Source organism: Acomys russatus, chromosome 32 (genome assembly GCF_903995435.1).
Source record: "Acomys russatus chromosome 32, mAcoRus1.1, whole genome shotgun sequence".
In the NCBI taxonomy this organism is placed as follows: Eukaryota; Metazoa; Chordata; class Mammalia; order Rodentia; family Muridae; genus Acomys; species Acomys russatus.
The window spans coordinates 6,744,508-6,769,476 of NC_067168.1; the positions used below are offsets into that span (position 1 = coordinate 6,744,508).

The window sequence follows — 24,969 nt, forward strand, 5'->3', positions numbered from 1 at the left end:
CCTGCCCCCCGCCCTCTGTTCTGCTTACTGCTATGGTGTTGGTCGTGACTTTTTCTACTTTCTCTCGATACCGTCTCACCCTTTATAGAATTCCTCCTTTCGTATGGGAACAGTTATGCCTGCCTGTCTGCTAACCCTTCCAAAGGCACTCTATCCCCCACTTCTCTCCTTAACTCTTCACAGGACCTTCCTTCATCACCTATTTCCTTTTCTTTCTTTCTTTCTTTCTTTCTTTCTTTTTTTCTTTTTTTTTTTTTTTTTTTTTTGGTTTTTTGTTTGTTTGTTTGTTTTGTTTTTTTTTGTTTTTGTTTTTTTGTTGTTGTTGTTGTTGTTTGAGATCGGGTTTTGTAGCCTTCCTTGGCTGTCCTGGACTCACTGTGTAGACCAGGCTGACTTTGAACTTGCAACGATCCACCTGCCTCACCCTCCCTGAGAGCTGGAATTAAAGGTCTGTGCCACCGTACTCAGCTCATCACCTATTTCTATCTATGGTCTCATTGTCATCCCTAAAGAGCCAGTTTTGAGGCTCTTTGGTTTTGTTTGGTTTGGGTTTGGGCTTAGGTTTTGGCTCTGAGACAGGGTCTCACCATGTAGCCCAGACTGGCCTAGCATTCACAAAGCTCCACCTGCCCCTACCTCCTTTTGAAGAGCTGGGAATATGCACCACCATACTCAGCTGAGGCTGTCTTTGCAGAGTCACTGTAGGGTTGGAGCGGAGACCGTGGACATCTATGCTTTCTTTCTTTTCTTTTTATTCTTTTTTTCTCCCCTGCTCTTTCCAGCTTATCTTTCAGTCTGTGACTAGACTCTCTCTTTTTTTTTTTTTTTTAAAGAAATGTTCTAGTTACAATCTGGTTTTCACTTTAAACTATTCCTGCATCACCCAGTCCCTCAGCTCAGCATACAGCCTGGCTCTGTACCCTGGAATATTCCCAATTCTGTATATTGCTTGAATGAATGTCTCTTTTGTGACCACCAAGATCCCTTTCTTTCTCAAAAGGCCTCAGTGACACTCCTCCCCCACTGCTTCTCCAGTCTCCATGTGTCTGTGTTCTCTGCTGTTAATAGATTTGTCTTGTGTCTAGTCTCCCAGTGCCATTGCTGTTTTATAATTCCACTGCTATTTGGTCTTTATATATTCTCTCACTCCCCCCCCCTCCTCCTCCTTATCTGCACCCCCATCCAACTCTGTGCCTTTTTGTTTTGTGTGTATGTGTCTGTGTGTGGCACAGGGTATCAAACCTAAGGCCTTATACATGCTAGAATTTATTTTGTTTATTTAATTGCTTGATGACTCCTTACTTCCACCATGTTAGTGATAACATTTTTTAAATCCCCCCGCTGGCCTCCTTCCTCTTTGTATTTATGTCTATATCCCTTCTGTCATTTTTTATCATTATATTTTAAAATGAGTGTTCTATTTTGTGTTTTGAAGACAGTGACATTCTTAAGGGAGGGAATTGCATTGAATTGTTTTTGGATACTCAGCAACACTAAGCATTCACTCAGGAATTGTCTGCGAGGATGGTATAGCACAGTAGCTGTCGACTCCAGGGAGGGGTCAAAAGTGTATTGCAGCATGCTTTACAAGACAGCAGTGTTGGACTGGAGAGAGCCTCAGGCCTAGCTGTTCAGATTTCCCATGGTCCAATGCAGAGAGTGGGGCAGACAGCTTTCTCTCTGCTAGTCTTCTCAGCATAAATATTTAGAATCACCGAATTGCTGGCATCATAACACGTGGAGTTTCACACAGGTATTGGGCTGGGAATTGATATTTTAATTTCCTTCATTTTGTTTTGTTTTCCCCCTCAAAATTATCATACAAGCAGTTTCCAAACTCCATGTGTCAGGAAGCACGACAGGGGAAATGCTGTGGGCTTTACTCCCCAGTCCTCCAGAGCTGGGCAGCCTTCTGTCCAGCTTACAGCACAAGCGAAGCTGCTGGCAGCTCACTGTCGTTCCTGCAGTTTCTCGGGTTGCATGCAGCATAGTCTGTTAGGGTACATCATAGACACCCTGGTCCCCGTCTGTGTTAGGTACATCATAGACACCCTGGTCCCCGTCTGTGTTAGGGTACATCATAGACACCCTGGTCCCTGTCTGTGTTAGGGTACATCATAGACACCCTGGTGCCCGTCTGTGTTAGGGTACATCATAGACACCCTGGTCCCCATCTGTGTTAGGGTACATCATAGACACCCTGGTCCCTGTCTGTGTTAGGGTACATCATAGACACCCTGGTCCCTGTCTGTGTTAGGGTACATCATAGACACCCTGGTGCCCATCTGTGTTAGGGTACATCATAGACACCCTGGTCCCCATCTGTGTTAGGGTACATCATAGACACCCTGGTGCCCATCTGTGTTAGGGTACATCATAGACACCCTGGTGCCCATCTGTGTTAGGGTACATCATAGGCACCCTGGTCCCTGTCTGTGTTAGGTACATCATAGACACCCTGGTCCCCGTCTGTGTTAGGGTACATCATAGACACCCTGGTGCCCATATGTGTTAGGGTACATCATAGGCACCCTGGTCCCTGTCTGTGTTAGGGTACATCATAGACACCCTGGTGCCCGTCTGTGTTAGGTACATCATAGACACCCTGGTGCCCGTCTGTGTTAGAGTACATCATAGACACCCTGGTGCCTGTCTGTGTTAGGGTACATCATAGACACCCTGGTGCCCGTCTGTGTTAGGGTACATCATAGACACCCTGGTGCCCGTCTGTGTTAGGTACATCATAGGCACCCTGGTCCCTGTCTGTGTTAGGGTACATCATAGACACCCTGGTCCCCGTCTGCGTTAGGGTACATCATAGACACCCTGGTGCCCATCTGTGTTAGGGTACATCATAGGCACCCTGGTCCCTGTCTGTGTTAGGGTACATCATAGACACCCTGGTGCCCGTCTGTGTTAGGTACATCATAGACACCCTGGTGCCCGTCTGTGTTAGAGTACATCATAGACACCCTGGTGCCTGTCTGTGTTAGGGTACATCATAGACACCCTGGTCCCCGTCTGTGTTAGGGTACATCATAGACACCCTGGTGCCCGTCTGTGTTAGAGTACATCATAGACACCCTGGTGCCTGTCTGTGTTAGGGTACATCATAGACACCCTGGTCCCTGTCTGTGTTAGGGTACATCATAGACACCCTGGTGCCCGTCTGTGTTAGGGTACATCATAGACACCCTGGTGCCCGTCTGTGTTAGGGTACATCATAGACACCCTGGTGCCCGTCTGTGTTAGGTACATCATAGACACCCTGGTGCCTGTCTGTGTTAGGGTACATCATAGACACCCTGGTGCCCGTCTGTGTTAGGGTACATCATAGACACCCTGGTGCCCATCTGTGTTAGGGTACATCATAGACACCCTGGTGCCCGTCTGTGTTAGGTACATCATAGACACCCTGGTGCCTGTCTGTGTTAGGGTACATCATAGACACCCTGGTGCCTGTCTGTGTTAGGGTACATCATAGACACCCTGGTGCCCGTCTGTGTTAGGGTACATCATAGACACCCTGGTGCCCGTCTGTGTTAGGTACATCATAGACACCCTGGTGCCTGTCTGTGTTAGGTACATCATAGACACCCTGGTGCCTGTCTGTGTTAGGTACATCATAGGCACCCTGGTCCCTGTCTGTGTTAGGGTACATCATAGACACCCTGGTGCCCGTCTGTGTTAGGTACATCATAGACACCCTGGTGCCCGTCTGTGTTAGGGTACATCATAGACACCCTGGTGCCCGTCTGTGTTAGAGTACATCATAGACACCCTGGTGCCTGTCTGTGTTAGGGTACATCATAGACACCCTGGTCCCTGTCTGTGTTAGGGTACATCATAGACACCCTGGTGCCCGTCTGTGTTAGGGTACATCATAGACACCCTGGTGCCCGTCTGTGTTAGGGTACATCATAGACACCCTGGTGCCCGTCTGTGTTAGGTACATCATAGACACCCTGGTGCCTGTCTGTGTTAGGGTACATCATAGACACCCTGGTGCCCATCTGTGTTAGGGTACATCATAGACACCCTGGTGCCCATCTGTGTTAGGGTACATCATAGACACCCTGGTGCCCGTCTGTGTTAGGTACATCATAGACACCCTGGTGCCTGTCTGTGTTAGGGTACATCATAGACACCCTGGTGCCTGTCTGTGTTAGGGTACATCATAGACACCCTGGTGCCCGTCTGTGTTAGGGTACATCATAGACACCCTGGTGCCCGTCTGTGTTAGGTACATCATAGACACCCTGGTGCCTGTCTGTGTTAGGTACATCATAGACACCCTGGTGCCTGTCTGTGTTAGGTACATCATAGGCACCCTGGTCCCTGTCTGTGTTAGGGTACATCATAGACACCCTGGTGCCCGTCTGTGTTAGGTACATCATAGACACCCTGGTGCCCGTCTGTGTTAGGGTACATCATAGACACCCTGGTGCCCGTCTGTGTTAGGTACATCATAGACACCCTGGTGCCCGTCTGTGTTAGGTACATCATAGACACCCTGGTGCCTGTCTGTGTTAGGGTACATCATAGACACCCTGGTGCCTGTCTGTGTTAGGGTACATCATAGACACCCTGGTGCCCGTCTGTGTTAGGGTACATCATAGACACCCTGGTGCCCGTCTGTGTTAGGTACATCATAGACACCCTGGTGCCTGTCTGTGTTAGGTACATCATAGACACCCTGGTGCCTGTCTGTGTTAGGTACATCATAGGCACCCTGGTCCCTGTCTGTGTTAGGGTACATCATAGACACCCTGGTGCCCGTCTGTGTTAGGTACATCATAGACACCCTGGTGCCCGTCTGTGTTAGGGTACATCATAGACACCCTGGTGCCCGTCTGTGTTAGAGTACATCATAGACACCCTGGTGCCTGTCTGTGTTAGGGTACATCATAGACACCCTGGTCCCTGTCTGTGTTAGGGTACATCATAGACACCCTGGTGCCCGTCTGTGTTAGGGTACATCATAGACACCCTGGTGCCCGTCTGTGTTAGGGTACATCATAGACACCCTGGTGCCCGTCTGTGTTAGGTACATCATAGACACCCTGGTGCCTGTCTGTGTTAGGGTACATCATAGACACCCTGGTGCCCATCTGTGTTAGGGTACATCATAGACACCCTGGTGCCCATCTGTGTTAGGGTACATCATAGACACCCTGGTGCCCGTCTGTGTTAGGTACATCATAGACACCCTGGTGCCTGTCTGTGTTAGGGTACATCATAGACACCCTGGTGCCTGTCTGTGTTAGGGTACATCATAGACACCCTGGTGCCCGTCTGTGTTAGGGTACATCATAGACACCCTGGTGCCCGTCTGTGTTAGGTACATCATAGACACCCTGGTGCCTGTCTGTGTTAGGTACATCATAGACACCCTGGTGCCTGTCTGTGTTAGGTACATCATAGGCACCCTGGTCCCTGTCTGTGTTAGGGTACATCATAGACACCCTGGTGCCCGTCTGTGTTAGGTACATCATAGACACCCTGGTGCCCGTCTGTGTTAGGGTACATCATAGACACCCTGGTGCCCGTCTGTGTTAGGTACATCATAGACACCCTGGTGCCCGTCTGTGTTAGGTACATCATAGACACCCTGGTGCCTGTCTGTGTTAGGGTACATCATAGACACCCTGGTCCCTGTCTGTGTTAGGTACATCATAGACACCCTGGTGCCCGTCTGTGTTAGGTACATCATAGACACCCTGGTGCCTGTCTGTGTTAGGGTACATCATAGACACCCTGGTGCCCGTCTGTGTTAGGGTACATCATAGACACCCTGGTGCCCGTCTGTGTTAGGTACATCATAGGCACCCTGGTGCCTGTCTGTGTTAGGTACATCATAGGCACCCTGGTGCCTGTCTGCGTTAGGGTACATCATAGACACCCTGGTGCCTGTCTGCGTTAGGGTACATCATAGACACCCTGGTGCCTGTCTGTGTTAGGTACATCATAGACACCCTGGTGCCTGTCGTATACGCCCACTTAGCAGTCAACGGAGTCAGGATACAGCTGCAGTTCTGTTATGGGTACACGTGGATGACCCCATCTGAGCAGCATTTCCTGTCTTTTCCTGCAGACTGACTGGCCTGAAGGCTACCAGCTGTCAAGTGCTATGAACTTCCTCTGGCCCCAGTGCATACCCAATAACTTAAAGACCCTCATTCCAAACGCCAGCAGCGAGGCAGTTCAACTCCTAAGGGACATGCTCCAGTGGGATCCCAAGAAACGACCAACTGCTAGTCAGGTTTGCCTGTTTTCATCTGTTCAAAGCATCTTAGATTCTATACCTAACTCTGAGTACTTCTATAAATTACATAATATGCTTTTCATTTGGTAGCATGGTTGAAAATAGTATTGACCGCTATGAACTGGAGGAATTTGAGGTAATCTGAAACTTGCTATGCATAATTAAAATAGTTCAGATTAAATTGTATTTGCCTTGAACATTAGCACGATAGTTCACATGATATATCACAATATATGACATATAGGTACTCTACAAGTGAAATAAATATAAAATTGCCAGATGGACATGGTGGCACTCGGGAGGCAGGGGCAGGCAGATCTCTTAAATTCAAGGCTAACCTGGTCTATAGAGGTGTTCCAAGACAGCCAGGAATACCCAGAGAAACCCTGTCTCAAAAGAGAAGAGAGAGAGGAAGGAGGTGGGGGAGAGAAGTGTGAGCTGTCTGTCTTTGGAGGTGTTCTAAAGTGAGCTAAGAGCATTCAGTAGTTCAGTGATAAGCCAGCGCTGATTGCCGCATGCCTTACAAAGCCAGTTCACCAGCAGAGGGCAGAGACAGACCGGCAGATGGATGGAGGCAAGCAGGTAACTGCAGCCAGCATTTTCATGCACTCTGTACATGCCATAGTGTGTGCTTTATGTGGCTTCACCGTAACAAAGACTCCATGAAGTAAATATTTCTGTTTGACCTTCTGTGGGTAAGAAAACCAAATCTAAGAAACTTCGAATGGTTCTCCCTAGTCATTTGTTCAGTAATTGGTCGTAGGAAGTGTAGGTGCCTGTAATCCGGTGGCAGAGCTTCCGGCAGTGCCTCCTGTTTTCCCGCCTACCCTCCCGGGGTTACATTGATAGTACCCGGAAGAGCTGAGGCAGCTGCTATAACTCTCCTGCCTCCTGCAAGCCTGGTTTACGTTAGTTGTGTTTGAACCTTTGTCAGCTTGACTCTTGAACAATTAATTAGGGCATCACCTAAAAGACCATTTCTAACGAGAGATGCTGATCTGTGGTCTTATGTCACAAAAGCCACAGGGCTATGTGGGGAAAGTACACGTGTGAAGCTAGAATTTGTGGTAGCTGGAGAGGTGAGAGTTGAGGATAGTTAAGGGAGGCTGACAAATTGGTAAAGCCCTGAAGAGCCAGCCACAGCCTGGTGCCAGCAGACTGGCTGGTCAGGCACAGAAAGGTCATGCACTTCTGATGGTGAAATTCGCAAACGGCTTTACGGCAGGAAGGAAAATATCTGATGAAGCACTTTATTTTTTATAGGATGCTCATAAAATATTAAGTTAAACAAATCACAACAAGACTCCCATACCCAAGAACAGAGAGATGAATGCTATCAGAAAAAGCTAAAAACACCCCTAAATCAGATCAGACTTGCAAAAAAAAAAAAAAAAAAAAAAAGGAAAGAAAAAAGAAAAAAAATGCCGGGGCTACAAAGAATTCTTTCAAATTACATGCCAGAGTCCAGGCCTATAGCAGGGTACTCACACTGTTCGACTTCGAGTCTACACTTACATATAATAATTTTAGATGTTTATAACTTATTTTCCAGACTCATTTAAAAAATGCTGTTGCCGGGCGTGGTGGCGCACACCTTTAATCCCAGCACTCAGGAGGCAGAGGCAGGCAGATTGCTGTGAGTTCGAGGCCAGCCTGGTCTACAAAGTGAGTCCAGGATGGCCAAGGCTACACAGAGAAACCCTGTCTCGAAAAACCAAAAAAGAAAAAAAAAGAAAATGCTGTTATTTTCATTGACTTTCATTAAAAATTCAAGGGAATATGTATAGAATGTCGTAGAATTGTAACCTTCTGTGGGTTAAGGCTTATCCTTTGGTTCACCAGGAAACTCAATTATCCATAGCAACTGGCAGCTAAGCCTTGTCTTAGTGGGAAGGTTTGAGTGAGGGGGTTGTGTGTTGTACTCTTGATGGCCTGAATAACAGCAGAGATACCCACTGCCTGCCTTGGGTGGGGGGAGGGGTGGTCGGTTAGTTGGTTGGTTGTTTTTAAGATCTTATATAGCCCGGCCTGACCTGAAATTCCTGTTTAACCACATCTGGCTTTTGATTTCTGATCCTCCTGCCTCCACCTCCCCGAGCGCTAGGATGATAGGCAAGTCCCTTTATTCCCAGATTTGTTCATACCATATGCTTTATCCAAATAAATTTAAGTATTGCAACTAATATGACAAATTATATGTTAGCTCAGATTACCAGAAAGGGATTACCAATGCAAGATATTGGTGTATAGCAGGTTTGAGCTAAGAGCCTGGAGTGGTCACGCGAACTATAGTCCGTTGATCATGACGGTGTTTGCCCTCCCTCTAGACTTTTCTCCTTGTCATTGCAGGCCCTTCGCTATCCTTACTTCCAGATTGGACACCCGCTGGGCATCGTCACACAGGAGTCAGGAAAACCACAGAAAGATGTGCAAGACAAGGCAGGGCCCCCTCCTTACATCAAGCCAGCCCCACCTGCCCAGCCCCCGACCAAGGCACATGCACTGATTTCTTCACGACCAAACCAAGCCAGCCAGCCCCCTCAGCATCCTGTGTACCCTTACAAAGGCGAAGCCCCCAGCACAGATCATCTCCAGGAGGGCAAGCCAAGCCCAGCCTTCTTCCCACCCCTCCACAACAAGAATCTCCAGCCAGTAAGTGTCAAGCAGTTAATTTTCTTCTCGCTACAAATACTGTCTGAAATATTTTCCTTTTCAGCGCATAAGGTTGTATACATCCGTCTTCACAGCACCATGGCATTGTGAGAAGGCTCTTGATACGAGGTCTGAATCCAGGTTCTGCCTTTGCCATTAACAGTACCACTGTGTATTGGCCCCTGTGCTGTTGCTCTGGTAAAACACCACGACCGAGGCATCCTAGAGAAGGAGGAGGTTATTGGGCTGATGGGTCCAGAGGGGTAGAGCCCATGATGGCATGGCAGCAGAGGCAGGAGGCTAACGGCTTGAGAGCATCTGGAGCTACAGGCACCAAGCAGAGAGAGCAGACTGGGACTGGTCCATGAATTTGGCAGAGCCCAACCCCAGTGATGTGCCCCTTCCAGCAAGGCCACCCCTCCTAACTCTACCCAAACAGTGCTGCCATCTGGGGACCAAGTACTCAAACATCTACACCTATGGGGGACATTCTCATTCAAGCTAGCAGCTGGAGTAGCTAGTGGTGGCAAGCTGGACTCCACAGCCAGGGTCCAGCTCTTCAGCTTGACAATCAGAAGCACGTTACCTGGCTTCTCTGTTCCATTTTGTCTCACCTGTTAAGTAGAAACACTTATGTGTCTACCTAATATAGTTGTTTAGAGGACTGAATTAGCTAATACTTGAGAAGAATTTAGAACGGTACCCAGGATGTCATCAAAACATGCATAGTGTTAGCATGTTTCATGTCAACTCACAAGCTAAAGTTATTTGTGAAGAAGAGAACCTCAGTTGAGAAAACACTCCCGTTAGATGGGCCTATGCGCAAGTGTGTGCTGTATTTTCTTAATTAGTGGCTGGTGTGGGAGGGGTCCAGCTTACTGTAGGTGGTGAATCCCTGGACAGGTGATCCTGGGGTGTGTTTAAAAAAAAAATAACAAGCAGAGCAAGACAGTGGCCATGGCCTCTGCTTCAGTTCCTGCCTCCAAGTTCCTGCCCTGCTTGAGTTCCTGCCTTGACTCCCTCAGAGGTAAATTGGAAGAGTAAGAGGACCTCAGCCCTTTCCTCCCTTAGCTTCTGGTGTTTTCTCACAGCAACAGGAACCCTGACTAATACATCGTAAAGCTCAGTAATTGCTGGACCTTATTGTCACTCATCCCTGCAGAGTCAGTTTTCATCCGAGGAAGATCTTAACTAATGCCCCTCCCTTCCCAGGGCAGTTTGTTCTTGACAATGGAGGATCCTAAGGCTTGTGATGATGTTTTGAAAATCCTAAGCAGCAAGAAGTCATTTTTCTGTCTGTAGATTGTTAACTTGAATTATTACAAATTGATGTCAATACTGGGCTAGTAATTGAGCACATACTTCCCCCCCCCCCCCCAGGTAGTTTTTTTAATAAACAATGCATGAGGCCAGAAATGTTTCATTCTCTGGAGCTGTCTGGTGTGGCGCTGGGAACTGAACTCCTGTCCTCTGTAAGAACAGTGTGTTCTTATATAACTGCAGGGCTTCTCTCAGCCCGAGGGTTATCCTAATTGGCTTAATTGAGGTGGGAAGGGCCCCACCCAGTGTGCACTGCACCGCCCCATGGGCTGGCCCTGGGCTTTATAAATGAGAAAGCCAGCTGAGCACTCGAGTGCACGTACTAAGTCATTGCTCTCTACTCTTGACTGTGGCTGTAATGTGACTATCGCCTCAGGTTCCTGTCATCTCGTCGTCCATACCAGGATAGACCATAACCTGGAGTTTCAGGGCAAACCAACACTTTCTCTGCTAAGGCGCTTTCGTTGTTGTTATTGTTTCTGAGACATGGTTTCTCTGTGTAGCATGAGCTGTCCTAGAACTCAGTCCGTAGACCAGGCTGGCCTTGAACTCAGAGATCCTCCTGCCTCTGCCTCCCAAGTGCTTGGACTAAAGGTGTGCGCCACCATCACCCAGCCTGCTGAGGCACTTGGATCAGGCCTTTCAACAACAGCAGCAAGATAATAAATTAGGATGCATTCATGTATCTTCCTTGTTTCATGTAACTTTGTGGTTTTGTTTACAAAAGATGTAGTTGGTGCAAGATGAGATACAGACAGAAGATAGGGGTTTGAGTTTTCCACAGACGCCCTTTCAGACAGATGGAACCTGTGAGATAGCGCCATGCACCAGGCGCTTCTCACTGTACCAAGGGAAATTCAGAATAGAAACAACTGATTGATGGGCTGAGGTTACGGCTCAGTGTAGCACCTTCGAGTACAGCACCTGCCTGTTATGTACAAGGCCGTAGACCCGCCACACATGGATGGATACACAGACACATGGACACACCAAACACAGGCACAGATTACTGATAGATGAACCCCGTTAATATTGCCTTCCCCTCCCCTTCTCCTCTCTTTGTCTACACAGAAAATCCTAGCAAGCCTGGAACACAAAAATGGTGAAATGAAGCCAAAGAGCCGGCGAAGATGGGGTCTGATTTCCAGGTCAACAAAGGGCTCTGACGATTGGGCCGACTTGGATGACTTAGATTTCAGCCCCTCTCTCACCAGGATAGACGGAAAAAACAAGAAGAGACAGAGTGATGATTCCCTCTGCAGGCAAGTGTGCTGTTGATCCCCGTGCGTCAGCTCACTCGGTGGGTCACCAGGGTCTCTGTGAGGACGTGCCAGCACTCCTTGCTCCTGACTTAAGCCACCTTCTCTTGACTCAGGTTTGAAAGTGTTTTGGACCTGAAGCCATCTGAGCCTGTGGGTACAGGAACTAGTGTCTCCACCCAGGCTTCCTCCCAGAGGAGAGACACGCCCACCCTTCGGTCTGGAGCAAAGCAACACTACCTGAAGCACTCTCGCTACTTGCCTGGTAACAGAAAGGGCGCGCCTGGCCTCGCGTCACCAATAACTATCCTGATCTGTGCGCTCACGCGTGTTTGTGTTTCTGGGTGCTGTTTTGGAGGACAAGTGTGTCCGTGTTCGTTTTTGTGCTCTGCTTGACACGCTGTACGGATCACAACATTTAACCCCTCCAGCTGAAACCCTTTCAGGGCTATCCATTGCCCATCAAATGAAATCGAGTTTCTTTCCAGCCCCGGACACGCTTCATACCGCATGCTGTGTTGCCTCTGTGGCCAGTGTGCTCAGCACACACTGACTGGCCTCTGAGTCGGTGGGGGCATTATGGAGTATTTGGGCCTTGCATTTTTATCTTACATGGGCATTCTGAGGTGAGAAGCTTAGTGTAGGAAATGCGAGCTGAGCCTCAGAAGACAGATGACTTGACAAGAACTAGAGAGCGCCCCCTGAAGCCTGTCTGTCTGTCTCTCTCTCTGCCCCTCAGGAAATCAGGGGAGGGGGTTTAGTTACGCCTTCTGGGCAGTACTATAGATACTAAATGTCAGCGCTGAGGCTTGGTAAGTGCCCAAGCCTCTCTCCAGACTTCAGGTCCCAACCTCACACCATTATCCCATCATCCTCTCGCAGATTAACTCGTCAGTGCCTTGTATCAAGCACCCGCTATATGATTAGCACTGAGAATATTTTGATGAAGCAGACACACGACGAACACATGCACATGCTCGCCAGTGTGCCTTGCAGAATTGCACAGCTCCAGGCAGCTCCTTCACATCACAGCCTCACGGTGATGTCACAGTGCGAGTGTGGCACACACTCATCACAGATGGTGATGCGGTGGTCAGGAAGGAATTCTCTGAGCAACTGGGTGGGCACCAAAAAAAAAACCAAGAAAGGACCAAGTATGCAGAAACCGAGAGCACACCAGGCCGTGGAAAGAGCAAGCACAGAGGCCTAGCGGCGGGGAAAGGCCCAGGCCGTGACAGGAACAGTGCAGGAGCCAGTGTTCGCAGAGCACAGAGAAGAAGGGGTGGCCTATGTAGCATGAGATATCTTTGAGGGCCTTGTAAAAAAAAAAATCTGGATTTCAGAGTTTGGTTGTTGGTTTTTGGTTTGGTGTGGGGTTTTTGTTCTTTTGTGGACTGGGCCTCACTATGTAGCCTTAGCTATACTGCAACTCACTATGTAGACCAGGCTGGCCTTGAACTTACAGATATGTTCCCTGAGTGTTGAGATTAAAGTGTCACCACACCATGCCAAATTTCTTTCCCTCCCCCACCCCAGACAGAGTTTCTCTGTGTAGCCTTGGCTGTCCTGGTCTCACTTTGTAGACCAGGCTGGCCTGGAACTCACAGAGATCCACCTGTCTCTGCCTCCCAAGTGTGGGGATTAAAGGTATGTGCTACCACACCAGGCTAGGCCTTTTTTTTTTTTTTTTTTTTTTTTTTTCCTTAAAGATTTGTTTATTTATTATGTAAACAGTGTTCTGCCTGCATGTATGCCTGCAGGCCAGAAGAGGGCACCAGATCTCATTATAGATGGTTGTGACCCACCACGTGGTTGCTGGGAATCGAACTCAAGACCTCTGGAAGAGCAGGCAGTGCTCTTAACCTCGGGAGCCACCTCTGCAACCCCCTTGAAGGTTCTTACCTGGAGGACATGAGTACAGTTAGGAGCTAGCAAGCTACAGCTGTCATCTGGGTAAGAAGGGGGAAAGCCAGTCTAGTGGTATAGTCAGGAGTAAAAGCTCCAGGTGCATTAAATTTGCCACTTGGGGCTGAGAGTATGGTGGATCCAGGCAGGTTATCAGGGTTTGGACATTAATGGTCCTAAAAGTCTGGACTTGTAGTTCCCAGGATGACAGGTGTGGAGCGATCCAGGTTTGAGGGAACTACAGAGTTGTGTCATTGCAGCTGTGGTGGGAAAAGGATGGCAAGAGTGGGTGATCTTCACTTCTAACGAGAAGCTGCAGAGCCTGGCAGTGGCAGCAGCAGGAGCATGGAGCATGGTAGAGGCTGGTCTTGAGTTTGGCTCCAGGGTTTCTGTGTTCTGTCCTGGGTGGCCTTGCACGTGAAGGAGCAGCATTAATGAGGCTTGTCGGCACAGTGAAGGCATCAGTAGCTACTGGCGAGGATGGTCCAGACCGTGTGAGAAGGTGCCACCTCAGAGAACAGACACAGAAAAACCAAGGGCTGCAGAGCTAGGCCGTGGGGTAGGGATGGGAAGGGAGAGAATTGAGTGTGACAGGAAAGCAGTCATCTGGGAGAGGGAAGATTAAAGTGTTAGGAGTCCTCCTGAAGGGGGCCACCAGAAAGCCAGGACACGAACCGATCTGTTAGGTAAAGCATGAGAAAACCTCTCAGACTGCCCACAAATGAGAATTGTCTCAGTCCACTCATTGGAGTGCATTGGCCTCTTCCCCTTGCATCTGTCAGGTGACATCATCAGTTGAGGTGGGTGGGTGCTGTGTTATTTTTTTGTGTTCTGTGTTACTGTGTTAATTTTGAAATTTGATGTTAGCTTTGTTTTGCATTTCAAATGAGCATTATAAACTATGTCTGAGTGAGCTATCTAACATAAAGTTACAGGTTACACATAAATAATACGAAGTGTACTAAGGTGACCGTAAGTAAGTGTCTTAGTCACTGTTCTGCTGCTGTGACACCATGACACCGCAGCTCTTACAGAGGAAAGTGTTTAACTGAGGCTAGTTCAGAGGTTTAGTCCGTTATATGCACGGAGGAAGCATGGTGCCATGCAGGCAGACCCGGTGCTGAAGAAGGAGCCGAAGAGGACTACACCCAAACCCACGGGCACACCTCCTACTCCCTTATATATGTAACATGCTATGTGTTATATTAATATATATTTATAGATTAGGAAGCAGTACCACTTCCAAATGACCAGGCATTCAAATATATGAGCCTATGGGTGCCATTACCATTCAAACCAGCACAGCAAGGGTGCAATGAAACCACCAACTGAGCCACCTCAAGGGTAGAACTGGGTTTTTTTTTTTTCTCTTTTTTAAATTATATTTCTTTTTCACATATACATTTGTATTATTATACATAAATAAAATAAACTACATACAGCAAGAAGAACCATGAAATAATCAGGAACTATATGAATGTTTCATTCATAGTCATTTGGCTATTTGTATTTAACAAACTTGAAGAAAACATCTTCCTATCTTGGTGAGTCTAAAATTCTGAATGAAAATCAATATCTATCATATCTCGATCAACTTAAAACATCTATCTAAACCTAAAACACTTTAACCTCTATAAGTTATTCTTCATCTTATACAGAGAGAAAATGAAGGTTGGACGCAGGGATGTCTCTCTTTTCCTTTATCTTCCTTTCGTAGGTATGGAGATAAGGGTTGAAAAGAAAAAAGGAGGGATATAGAAATATACAGGGATGATAGGACAAAAGGTAGATTGTTGAATCTACTCCTCAATTAAGGCCTTGATTGTTACTCACAAATCAGGTTATTTTTAATTCACTGGTATAGAATTTTGTATATTGATGCAAAATAAGTTTAATTTTGATACATTGGAGTAGAAATGTTTTATTTGAGGAAAATCAAAACTGTTAGGCTATCTCTCGAAGGTCAGAGACTAGCAAAAGGTTAGAAAGTCTTGCCAGTTTCAAAGGAAACAGGTAGCTTGGGGGCGGGAAGGGGGCGCAAGCCCAGACAACCTGGGAGCTAGCCTGGGGACTTTGATGTGTGTTACAGGTGTGTGTTAATAGGGAACTAGATTACAGGAGGTTGTCTGCCTTAGTGGGGGTCAGGGAAGTCGTGGCCCTTCAATTCAAACAGAAACCCACTTCACACGTTTCTGGGGAGTGCTGATTGCGGCCTTGTTTATGCCCCTGCAGCCCTTCTGTTTGCCCAGTCAGAGTCCAAACTGGACTGAGCCCAGGCTGCTGTTCATAACCCTGTCAGTGGCACTGCACTGCGGGGGGAGGGCAGGGTGTCATTCACAACCCTGTCAGTGGCACTGCACTGCGGGGGGAGGGCAGGCTGTCATTCACAACCCTGTCAGTGGCACTGCACTGCGGGGGGAGGGCAGGCTGTCATTCACAACCCTGTCAGTGGCACTGCACTGTTGGGGGGGGGGGCAGGCTGTCATTCATAACCCTGTCAGTGGCACTGCACTGGGGGGGCTTTGGACCTAACAGTGACAAAGTAATATATCCACTACCTCATGTAGTTACCACTATTTGTTTTTATGACAAGGACATCAAAAAATGTACTAACTTAGAAAAGATTTCATATGCAGTACAGTTTTGTTACCTTAGGTGATGAAACTGTCAGAGTGGTGCAGACTAACAGATTCTCTCTGTTCTCTGACCGTCCCTTTTACATTTCTTCCATTTTGTCCCTTCTCTCCTCCTGTAATGACTTTTGACTTAGTTTTTTTTTTTTTTTCTTAACTATCTCTGTATATTTGTTTTATAATCTCCGTAGAGTTCACATGTAGGTGAAATTGTATAACCCTTTCCTTTGTTTGCACGTTTCCCTTGGTCTGACGTCCATGTCACAGCAAATGGCAAGATCCTGTTTTTCTTAGGACTGGCTAGTATTCTGCTGTGTAGATGCACTTCTGTCTGTCTGTCTGTCTGTCTGTCTGTCTGTCTGTCTGTCTATTTTGCATTCTAAGCTCATTTCTTCTCCTCTAGGAATAAATATAAGAAATGGCGTGCTCCCAAATCCAGGCAAGGACTTTCTTCCATCAAATTCGTGGTCCAGTTCTGGGGTGTCTGGAAAGTCTTCAGGAACAGTGTCAGTAGTGAGCAAGATAACATCAGGCAAGTCACAGTGACTAACTACTGAGTGACCAGAGGCCAAATCTCTGCATGTGGCCGGGTTGGGGGAGGGGCGGCATAGAGAACTGCAGCCTGAGACACAGGCAGCTCTTCAGCTCCCTTTCTTAGCAGCAGCCCTTGGCGCTCAGCCAGCTTCTGCAGGCTTCTGTCCTGGGGGGGGGGGGGGGGCTGCGGGGAACAGTCCTCCCCTGACCTGGAGAAAGCCAAAAATAAGTTTACAGACCTACCAGATCTGCCCTCTGGCGCCCTGCTGTGCTTTGGCCACCAGGCTCGGCAGCGTTGTCAGCCCTCTGGGCTCCAGCTGGACTTTCTGACTGTGAGCCTGCCCTGCCCAAGGTACCAGAATCCCTGCTGCTTGGACAGTGGACAGATTGTGAGACAGGGTTTCTCAGTGTAACCTTGGCTGTCCTGGACTCGCTTTGTAGACCAGGTTGGCTTCAAACTCACAGGAATCCAACTGCCTCTGCCTCCTGGAGTGCAGGGATTAAACAGGTATGCGCCTGTTTTTTTTTTTTTTTTTTAATTTATTTATTCTAGTTACATCTCAATGGTTATCCCATCCCTTGTATCCTCCCATTCTTTCCTCCCTCCCATTTTCCCCTTATTCCCCTCCCCTATGACTGTTCCTGAGGGGAATTTCCTCCAAAACGATTAGCCAGGTCCTCAGCGGACAGTTTACCCATGCTATTTCCCGTGCACAACCCTTGCTAATGTTAATCCCTCTTCGGCAGCTAAACACCTGACCCCCACCGCTCCCTGCCTCCTTGCGTTAGGAGTGCAGTGCCCATCATGCCACCTAAGAACACACTTGAGGCCCAGAGTCTAGCCGAACCCCCTTCCTGACCTGCCCCCACACCAGGCCTGACGAGATGTCAGTTTTTCCTGTGCATGAGTTTTCCATATTTTAAAGTTTATATCAACACTTCCTTTTACAGAATAATGTGTATAGCGAGTGTATGTATCTACCCGAGACTGTGGGGTATATAGTGTGTGTGTGGCTGCATGGTGCCACGGCGGCTCACTATGTGCCGTGGGTCACTATGGATTCCTTGTCTGCTCAACAAGCACATGGCCATTTGTAGCTTGTTCACCGGAATGGGCCAAGGTGGACACTGCTGTACCCATGCTTCTGTGCACACTGGCACGAGGTCCCCTGCTGGGATCAGCATTTTAAAGTAAAGGGTGTGCCATCTTAGGCCTTATTGATATTGTCACATTGCTCCCCACCTGGGTGTAGCTGGGCCTCATCCTTGGTGACACTTGGTACCCAAGACTAAAGTGAATCTTGATCCAAAACGGTGTCCTGTGTCTAAACTTGTATGTCTTAAAGATGAGGTCTGCTCCTCGTGCTTATTGATTGTTTTTTTTGTTTTGTTTTGTTTTTTGTTTTTTGTTTTTTGTTTTTTTTTTATGGAGTGGGAGGAACTTGTTCAAATTCTCCTCTCATGTTTTTGCTATCTTTCTATTGACTGGACTGCACAGTGACTCCATGCATTCCAGGACATTTCCCACTCTGCCTTAAGCAGTTATCCAGGGCCTCTTTTGCTGTCTAGACAAAGCAGCTGTACCATGACCACCACAGGTGAGGCTTTGGTCTGTTTGGTCAGTAATAGCATTCTCCATTATCCTTGTATGCCTTTAAGTCAATATCACTCATTGCAAATTATACCATTCACCTCCTGGAGGACGAAGGAGGGCAGTATGCAGTCTGCCCATACCAATACCACACTTTCTTTCTTTTTTCTTTTTCTTTTTCTTTTTCTTTGGTGTTTTTGTTTTGTTGTTGTTGTTGTTTGGTTTTTTGTTTGTTTGTTTGTTTTGGGGGTTTTTTTTGGTTGGTTGGTTGGGGGTTTTTTGGTTTTTGGTTTTTGGGGGGGGTTGTTTTTTGAGACAAGGTTTCTCTGTATAGCCTTGGCTGTCCTGGACTCACTTTGTAGACCAGGCTGGCCTCGAACTCACAGAGATCCGCCTGCCTCTGCCTCTCAAGTGCTGGGATTAAAGGTGTGCGCCACCACCGCCTGGCCGTACTACACTTTCAAGTGGAAATGATTTAAACAAGCTTTGCCTGATGGCACATGCCTACTGTCCCAGCACTCAGGAGGCTATAGCAGGATCACTGCCCATGTGGCCAGCCTGGGCTCTGTGTGAGACTAACTCAGAAAAGAAAGAAAGGGAGAAGAAAGAAGAAAAGATGACAGGTAGACAGAAACAGACTTTTTAGGACATTTTTGTTGGGGGCCAGTGAGATGGCTCAGCAAGTAAAGGTCCTTTTTTTTTTTTTTAAGATTTATTTATTATTTATACAGTATTCTGCCCACATGTGTGCCTGCAGGCCAGAAGAGGGAAACAGATTATTATCATCATAGACGGTTGTGGGCCACTACGTGCTTGCTGGGAGTTGAACTCAGGACCTTTGGAAGAACAGACGGTGCTCTTAACCTCTGAGCCAGCTCTCCAGCCCCAGGCAAAGGTTCTTACTGTGCAAATCTACAGACATGAGTTCAGTTCCTGGAACCATGGAAAGTGACAGGAAAGAACTGACTCCACAGTGTCTTCTGACACCACACATGCCATGACATTCACACTCCCACACACATGTCATACAAACACAGCAATAATAAAAATGTAAATATCTTTATTAATAGTTAGCTTTTCTAATTATCAGTAGAATATTTAGTTTCTATTTATAGCATCTAAATAAATAATTAGGATTAACTATGTGTACCATCAGTAGGAAAATCAGTTAAGTGAACTACATTCAGCTGTGCTTAAGAATTTGTATATACTGACATGAAAGGATATTCCATAAGATGGAATGGAAAAAAGTTGCCTCAGCACTCAGGAGGCAGAGACAGGCAGATTGCTGTGAGTTCGAGGCCAGCCTGGTCTACAGAAGCAAGTCCAGGACAGCCCGGACTATTACACAGAGAAACCCTGTCCCAAAAGAAAAAAAAAAAAGTTGCAGAACAGACTAACCCAGTTCTTGGGGGGCAAAACATGGGAACAATCAAATTTGTCCCTTGTTTAGTTACCAGCTGGCCGATTAGTTGGTGCCCATGGGAAGGCACTTCCTTTCTGACTGTGCTGTGGTGGCTGCCATTCTCAGAACTCCCCCCATTCTCTTCCTTTACCCCCCAAAAGTAAAAACATACCTGTACTCTTGGCTTCACGGGGCGTGTCCTTGTAGTAATGAGCTTTCCTTTCTGCACCTCAGTTGGCTCCGGCTCTACGAGCTCTAGTGGACTGACCGGAGGTTACATCCCTTCCTTTCTGAAAAAGGAAATCGGTTCTGTTCTGCAGAGGGTCCACCTGGCGCCTCTCGCAGACCCTTCCCCTGGTGAGTTGCATTTCACATCTGTAAATTAATCCAGTACTTACTAAACAGCTGCTTTGTGGCAGGAGCAGCGTAGACAGAACCGGTCTGGCAGCACTCCTTTCCCAGTGTGAGCCTGCACTCTGTAGATAATGAAGGAATTGAATAAGTGTCACCATATACTAAGTCTGATGTGCATGGATCCTAAGGGAAAACCCAGTGGGGACTTGGAGACTGCAAAGGAGGTGTTTAGTAAAGGTGGGAAGGAGGCCAGTGGGCAAGCCCTCGGGCAACTGTCAACAGCAAGGGCTTCGCAGCAGATGAGGCCTGGTAAATTCAGGTTACAGTGAAGAGTCCAAAATACAGGGTGCACAGAGGCAATAAAGGGGTGAGGGGAAGGGTGGATCTAGAGGAAGTCGGGAGTGATAGAAGCTGGAGGGTGGGCCTATTGTCACTGGCTGGTCTTGGGATCTGCTGGCGGGTTTAGTGTGGAGCAAAGTGACCCGACCACCATTAGCACGGGTGTCCTCAAGCTGCCTGGGAGCACTGTTAGAAGCAAGAGCCTTAGCTTGGGCCCAGTGTTGTTAACAGTTGCTGAAAGTTTACCAGGGTTTGAGTGTGTATGTGAGAACCAACAGGGTTTGCTGACAGGCAGTAGATAAGAGAACACAAGTGGCTGGAGTGGCACTAGTTTTGGGTAGACAAGTTGTCCTACGGATTTCTCCATGCCAGCGGGAGGGAAGGCAGAGGAGGCAAGCCTTCTCTCAGAGTGTCAGTTTTCAAACATCTGTCCCTGTGCTGCGGGACACTTGGTTGAGTCCCTCTTCCATTGAGTCTCTCTTCTGTTGCAGGCTATTCATCCCTGAAGGCCGTGAGACCTCACCCCGGGCGGCCATTTTTTCACACTCAGCCTAGGAGCACCCCTGGGTTGATTCCCCGACCTCCAGCCGCCCAGCCTGTTCACGGCAGGATAGACTGGTCTTCCAAGTACCCAGCTCGTCGGTGACCGTCTCAGCCGCGAGGCCGTTCTCCCTCAGCTGACTCCGTTGTACACGCAGAACCACGTGATGGTGTAAAAGCGCCCACACTTACAGCTATTCTGAACTAACACATTTCAATATTTCTTTTAAACGTCTTTTTTTTAAATATTGATTTGAATGCAATACCCGCTTTTTGTATAAAATTATTTTATTCTAAAACTGGGTCTCATTATTTTCTTAAACAACAGCGTTTTGTATATATGGATTATGTTTTAGCATTTTATACAGTCAACTTTGTAATGAACTTTTTAAAGATTAAGTGATTTTTGTTTGTTGCCGCACATAATATTTTATACAGATTTTGAAATATGTAATACTATTGATACAGTATTGTGACAGGGTGCAGTTTAAGGCAGTGGGATAAGGGATTACTTACTCAATAGATAGGATTATTGTGAAATAGCTACATTTAAATGTGGCGCATTTGGTACTTCAGGCTTTCTTGGGCTGATCTTAGGAAAATGGCCTGCCCACTGCTTTTCTTGACAGCTTATATTGGTTGTTCTGGGGGCGGAAGTTATTTTGTTTTCATTGTTTTGAGACAGGGTCTTATGCAGCCCAGGCTTGCCTACCACTCACTATGTAGCTGAGGCTAGCTTTGAACTTCTGATCTTCCTGCCTCTGCCTCCCTGAGTGCTGGGATTACAGGTGTGTGCTGCTATGGTTTTAGCCCAGGGCTTTGTACATGCCTGATGGCCCTAATCCTATCTTTTTATGACTCTTCTAAACTGTCACCTTATTTTGACTCATTTCACTTTATTTTTGCCCTCAGAACAAAGAATGTTTCATAAATAGTTTTTGAAATTTTATAACACTCATAAATACAGTTGCAAACATCCGGATACAACCAAGCGTGATCATACCATGCTATCACGTTTCTAGTCTCCGCCCCCTTTTTGATGACTGACGAGGTTGCTCTCTGTTAGTGAAAATCCCTGCTGGCCTCAAGTTCAGCAGAACACAACTGGGGATGGGAATGGGATGAAGGAGCTGAGCAGGGACAGCCAGCCCTCTGCCAGGCAGACACTGAGGGAGATGGCAGGAGCTATGGTCACCTCTTGTGACCTAAGCTTACGAGGTGAACTGTTTTTGTTCCCTGGGAGCTACCAGCCAGGACCAACTTTACCTTCAGCACTGCCTCAGGCAAGCTTCCCTCCGGCCTTCACCATCCCCAACTCGCCCACAGCAGACTAAAGATGCAGAAAGCAGTACTTAGCTAAAAGTCAGCTGAGCCACGGAGGCAGGATAGGAAGGTTGCAGTCCATTGAAGGTGTCCATACCTACCTTTCCCAGCTCTCCAAAGCCAGAGGGGAGGCTCCTTCCCATCTCTGTGGTCCATATACTTTTTTTCTTTTAAAAAAAATCCAAGCTAGAGAGAGGACTCAACCTCTCTAGTTGCAAGGGATCCGATGCCCTCTTCTGGCCTCTGTGGGCACCTGCATTCATGTGTACCCACCCATGGGCACGGACACAAACACATACATGCAAACATCTTTATAAAAATCTAATTGTTAAAAATCCCTTAAAAGGAAAGCTTTTTTATGGCAAAAGTATCTTTTTATTATAATTTTTTATTGTTTTAATGTGAAATTTTCTTAACATATGTTAATACAGTCAAACTTCTATCCCTGCCAAAATGAATGTCCCAAAGAGCCAATTATCTTTTTATGTAACCCTGGCTGTCCTGGAACTCACTCTGTAGAACAGGCTGGCTTCAAACTCAGAGATCTGCCTGCCTCTGCCTACCATTCAGCTCAGTTCTCTACACCTGACTGGGAGCAGCTCATAAACTACCTGAGCCAACTTCTCAGGACAATTTTAGGAGGGAGAAAGGTTTAGGGGAGGATTTAAACTTACCTAAGAAGTCACAGTTGCCATGATGTTATGTCCAGACTGTGCCACATCTCAACCCCCATCTTAGGTGGTGTCCTTTGAGGTTGAGACTTCTACTGGACAGAGGCTGTTCCATTGAGAGGGATGTTCACAGCAGTTTTGCATGTGACAAAGCTAGTTTGGAGACAAAGATGCAGAGCGTCCCCTTTTCTTCCATCTCTGTATTGCACATCTGCCTCCGATGGCAGTTACCTCACAGGCAAAAGGAAGAGTGCAACAGTAAACCTCAAGGGTGTATTGACTCACATTCTCCCAGGGCCCAAACGACTCTTTTGGTTACAATTACCAAAATATAGCAAAGCAAACCATAGAGAGGTTCGTATTGGTAGGTTGAAATGGTAAGATAAGGTTAATGCAGATCTTCTTATGTGGTCCATCTTAGTAAGTTGGTCAATGATTGCTTTGGTACATTAATAATGATTTCCAATGGGTTCTGTTTGCTTTAAAATCAGAAAGCAATGTATGCTTTGGTGAATCTGACTCAAAAATACACCTGGCAGAGCACTTTGGTTCTGAGGGGTATGAAGAAAGCACATAACGGACAGGGGCTCGGTAGGGACTATTTCCCTGTTAATGAGCAAGCAGTAAAACTATAACAATGTATATGCAAGCACAACTTGAAACCATCTGTTTCTGTATTATATTCTAAACCAACAAAATGTGTGTTCAGACATGAGTCCTTTACTGTGAGGTTAATATTTATTCTCTCTTTTCTATATCATGTATAAAAAGTACATTAATCTCAGATCCCGCTCACCTCACTGGAAAGCTGGCTTTAAATTGTAGATACCACTAAGATATACAATTAAGTCATTAACAACACGTTCTTTGTAATCTAGCTAGTGTTAACTAAAGGCATTATATTCTCTTTTAATTGACTAAATCCTATTTGGTTGTTCAACATTATGAAATTGTTTTCCTAATGCTTTGCAGCCCTCCCTACCTTCTTTGACTGGCAAACAGTGTCCCTTGGGAAGTTAAATATACTCGTTTACATGAAAGAAGTGGCTAGGCAGCTGAGAAACATGTGACTGAAAAATAAAAAGTTCTAAACTAGCAAAGAACAGAAGTGCTTTTCCCTCATCAAAATGGGTAAAGGAGAAATTGTACAGAAGCTATGTAATGTAGAAGGAAATAGATCCTTTTAAACACTGATAATCTAATTTTCCTGTTGCATATTTTTAGCTACTATAGAATCATTATGAAATGAAAATCAAAACACTGACAGCAGTGATGGGTTAGACTGCCTGTGCCTAGCCATGACTATATCTCATTTACAGTCACAAAGCCTTTGAGGGGTTGGAGCATGGTTCAGAGGTTAAGAGTACCAGCTGCTCTTCCAGAGGACCCAGGTTCAATTCCCAGCACGGAGAAGGCAGCTCACAACCATCTGTAACTGTGGTTAAAACGACTGTGCCCTATTCTGAAGGCATCAGGCATGCACATGGTACATAGTTATGCAGACAAAACTCCCATAGAGATCACTCTTAAATTATATTGCATTAAATTAATCAGCTTTTAAATAAAAGGGGTTTATTATTAAAAACAAAACCAAACGCAGCTTTTTTGGCAAAACAAGAAATGATACATTCTGGGCCCGTTTTGGTGGCAGTGGTATGCTGAGGTGCCAGGGTTTGCCTCACAGAGACAGGGGGATCTCATTTGCATAAACGCTGCTGCTAATAGGATTGTGTTTTGTTTTGTTTTTCCAGTTAAATCCCATCAGTCACCAAGTGTAGAAAACTGATCCTAAAACAATGCTTCAGACATAGTGCTTGCCTAAGGACCACATGCATCTAAAAATGTGACACTGTCCTGTTCTAGAAATATAAGGACCTGACTGAATACATGAAGGCAAACTGTGTCAAAGAAAATAAAGGCTCATTCACTTTCAGTTCCAAGGTTAAGTACTGTTAGAGTTAATAGGCACCATATTTTCCCCTGAAGTCGCATTTCCAAATCATCAAGCCATTGTCTTGTGCCATTGGAGGGGGCAGAGGTGACACAGGCACTTTCAACTCATTGTATGAGCAGAAGCAATATGTTTATAAAAACATTTGACATATCCATTGTTTTGTATTGTTCTAAGCATCCTGTAGCAATATGTTTGTTTAATAAATTGGGTAGGTATTTTTTAGA

General features: G+C 46.5%; 1 protein-coding gene across 1 annotated transcript in view; it reads left to right on the forward strand.

Annotated features, from left to right (window-relative positions):
• The window catches only part of Cilk1 (ciliogenesis associated kinase 1), a 66,204-nt gene extending 44,555 nt beyond the window's left edge, over window positions 1–21,649 (forward strand). The window contains exons 8-14 of the mRNA XM_051140131.1: window positions 6,095–6,262; window positions 8,615–8,917; window positions 11,309–11,499; window positions 11,613–11,761; window positions 16,438–16,566; window positions 19,799–19,921; window positions 20,749–21,649. Coding sequence (XP_050996088.1) covers window positions 6,095–6,262; window positions 8,615–8,917; window positions 11,309–11,499; window positions 11,613–11,761; window positions 16,438–16,566; window positions 19,799–19,921; window positions 20,749–20,903 — 1,218 coding nt within the window. The 3' untranslated portion in view covers window positions 20,904–21,649. The remainder of the gene's footprint in view (window positions 1–6,094; window positions 6,263–8,614; window positions 8,918–11,308; window positions 11,500–11,612; window positions 11,762–16,437; window positions 16,567–19,798; window positions 19,922–20,748) is intronic.
• Window positions 21,650–24,969: the final 3,320 nt, after the last annotated feature.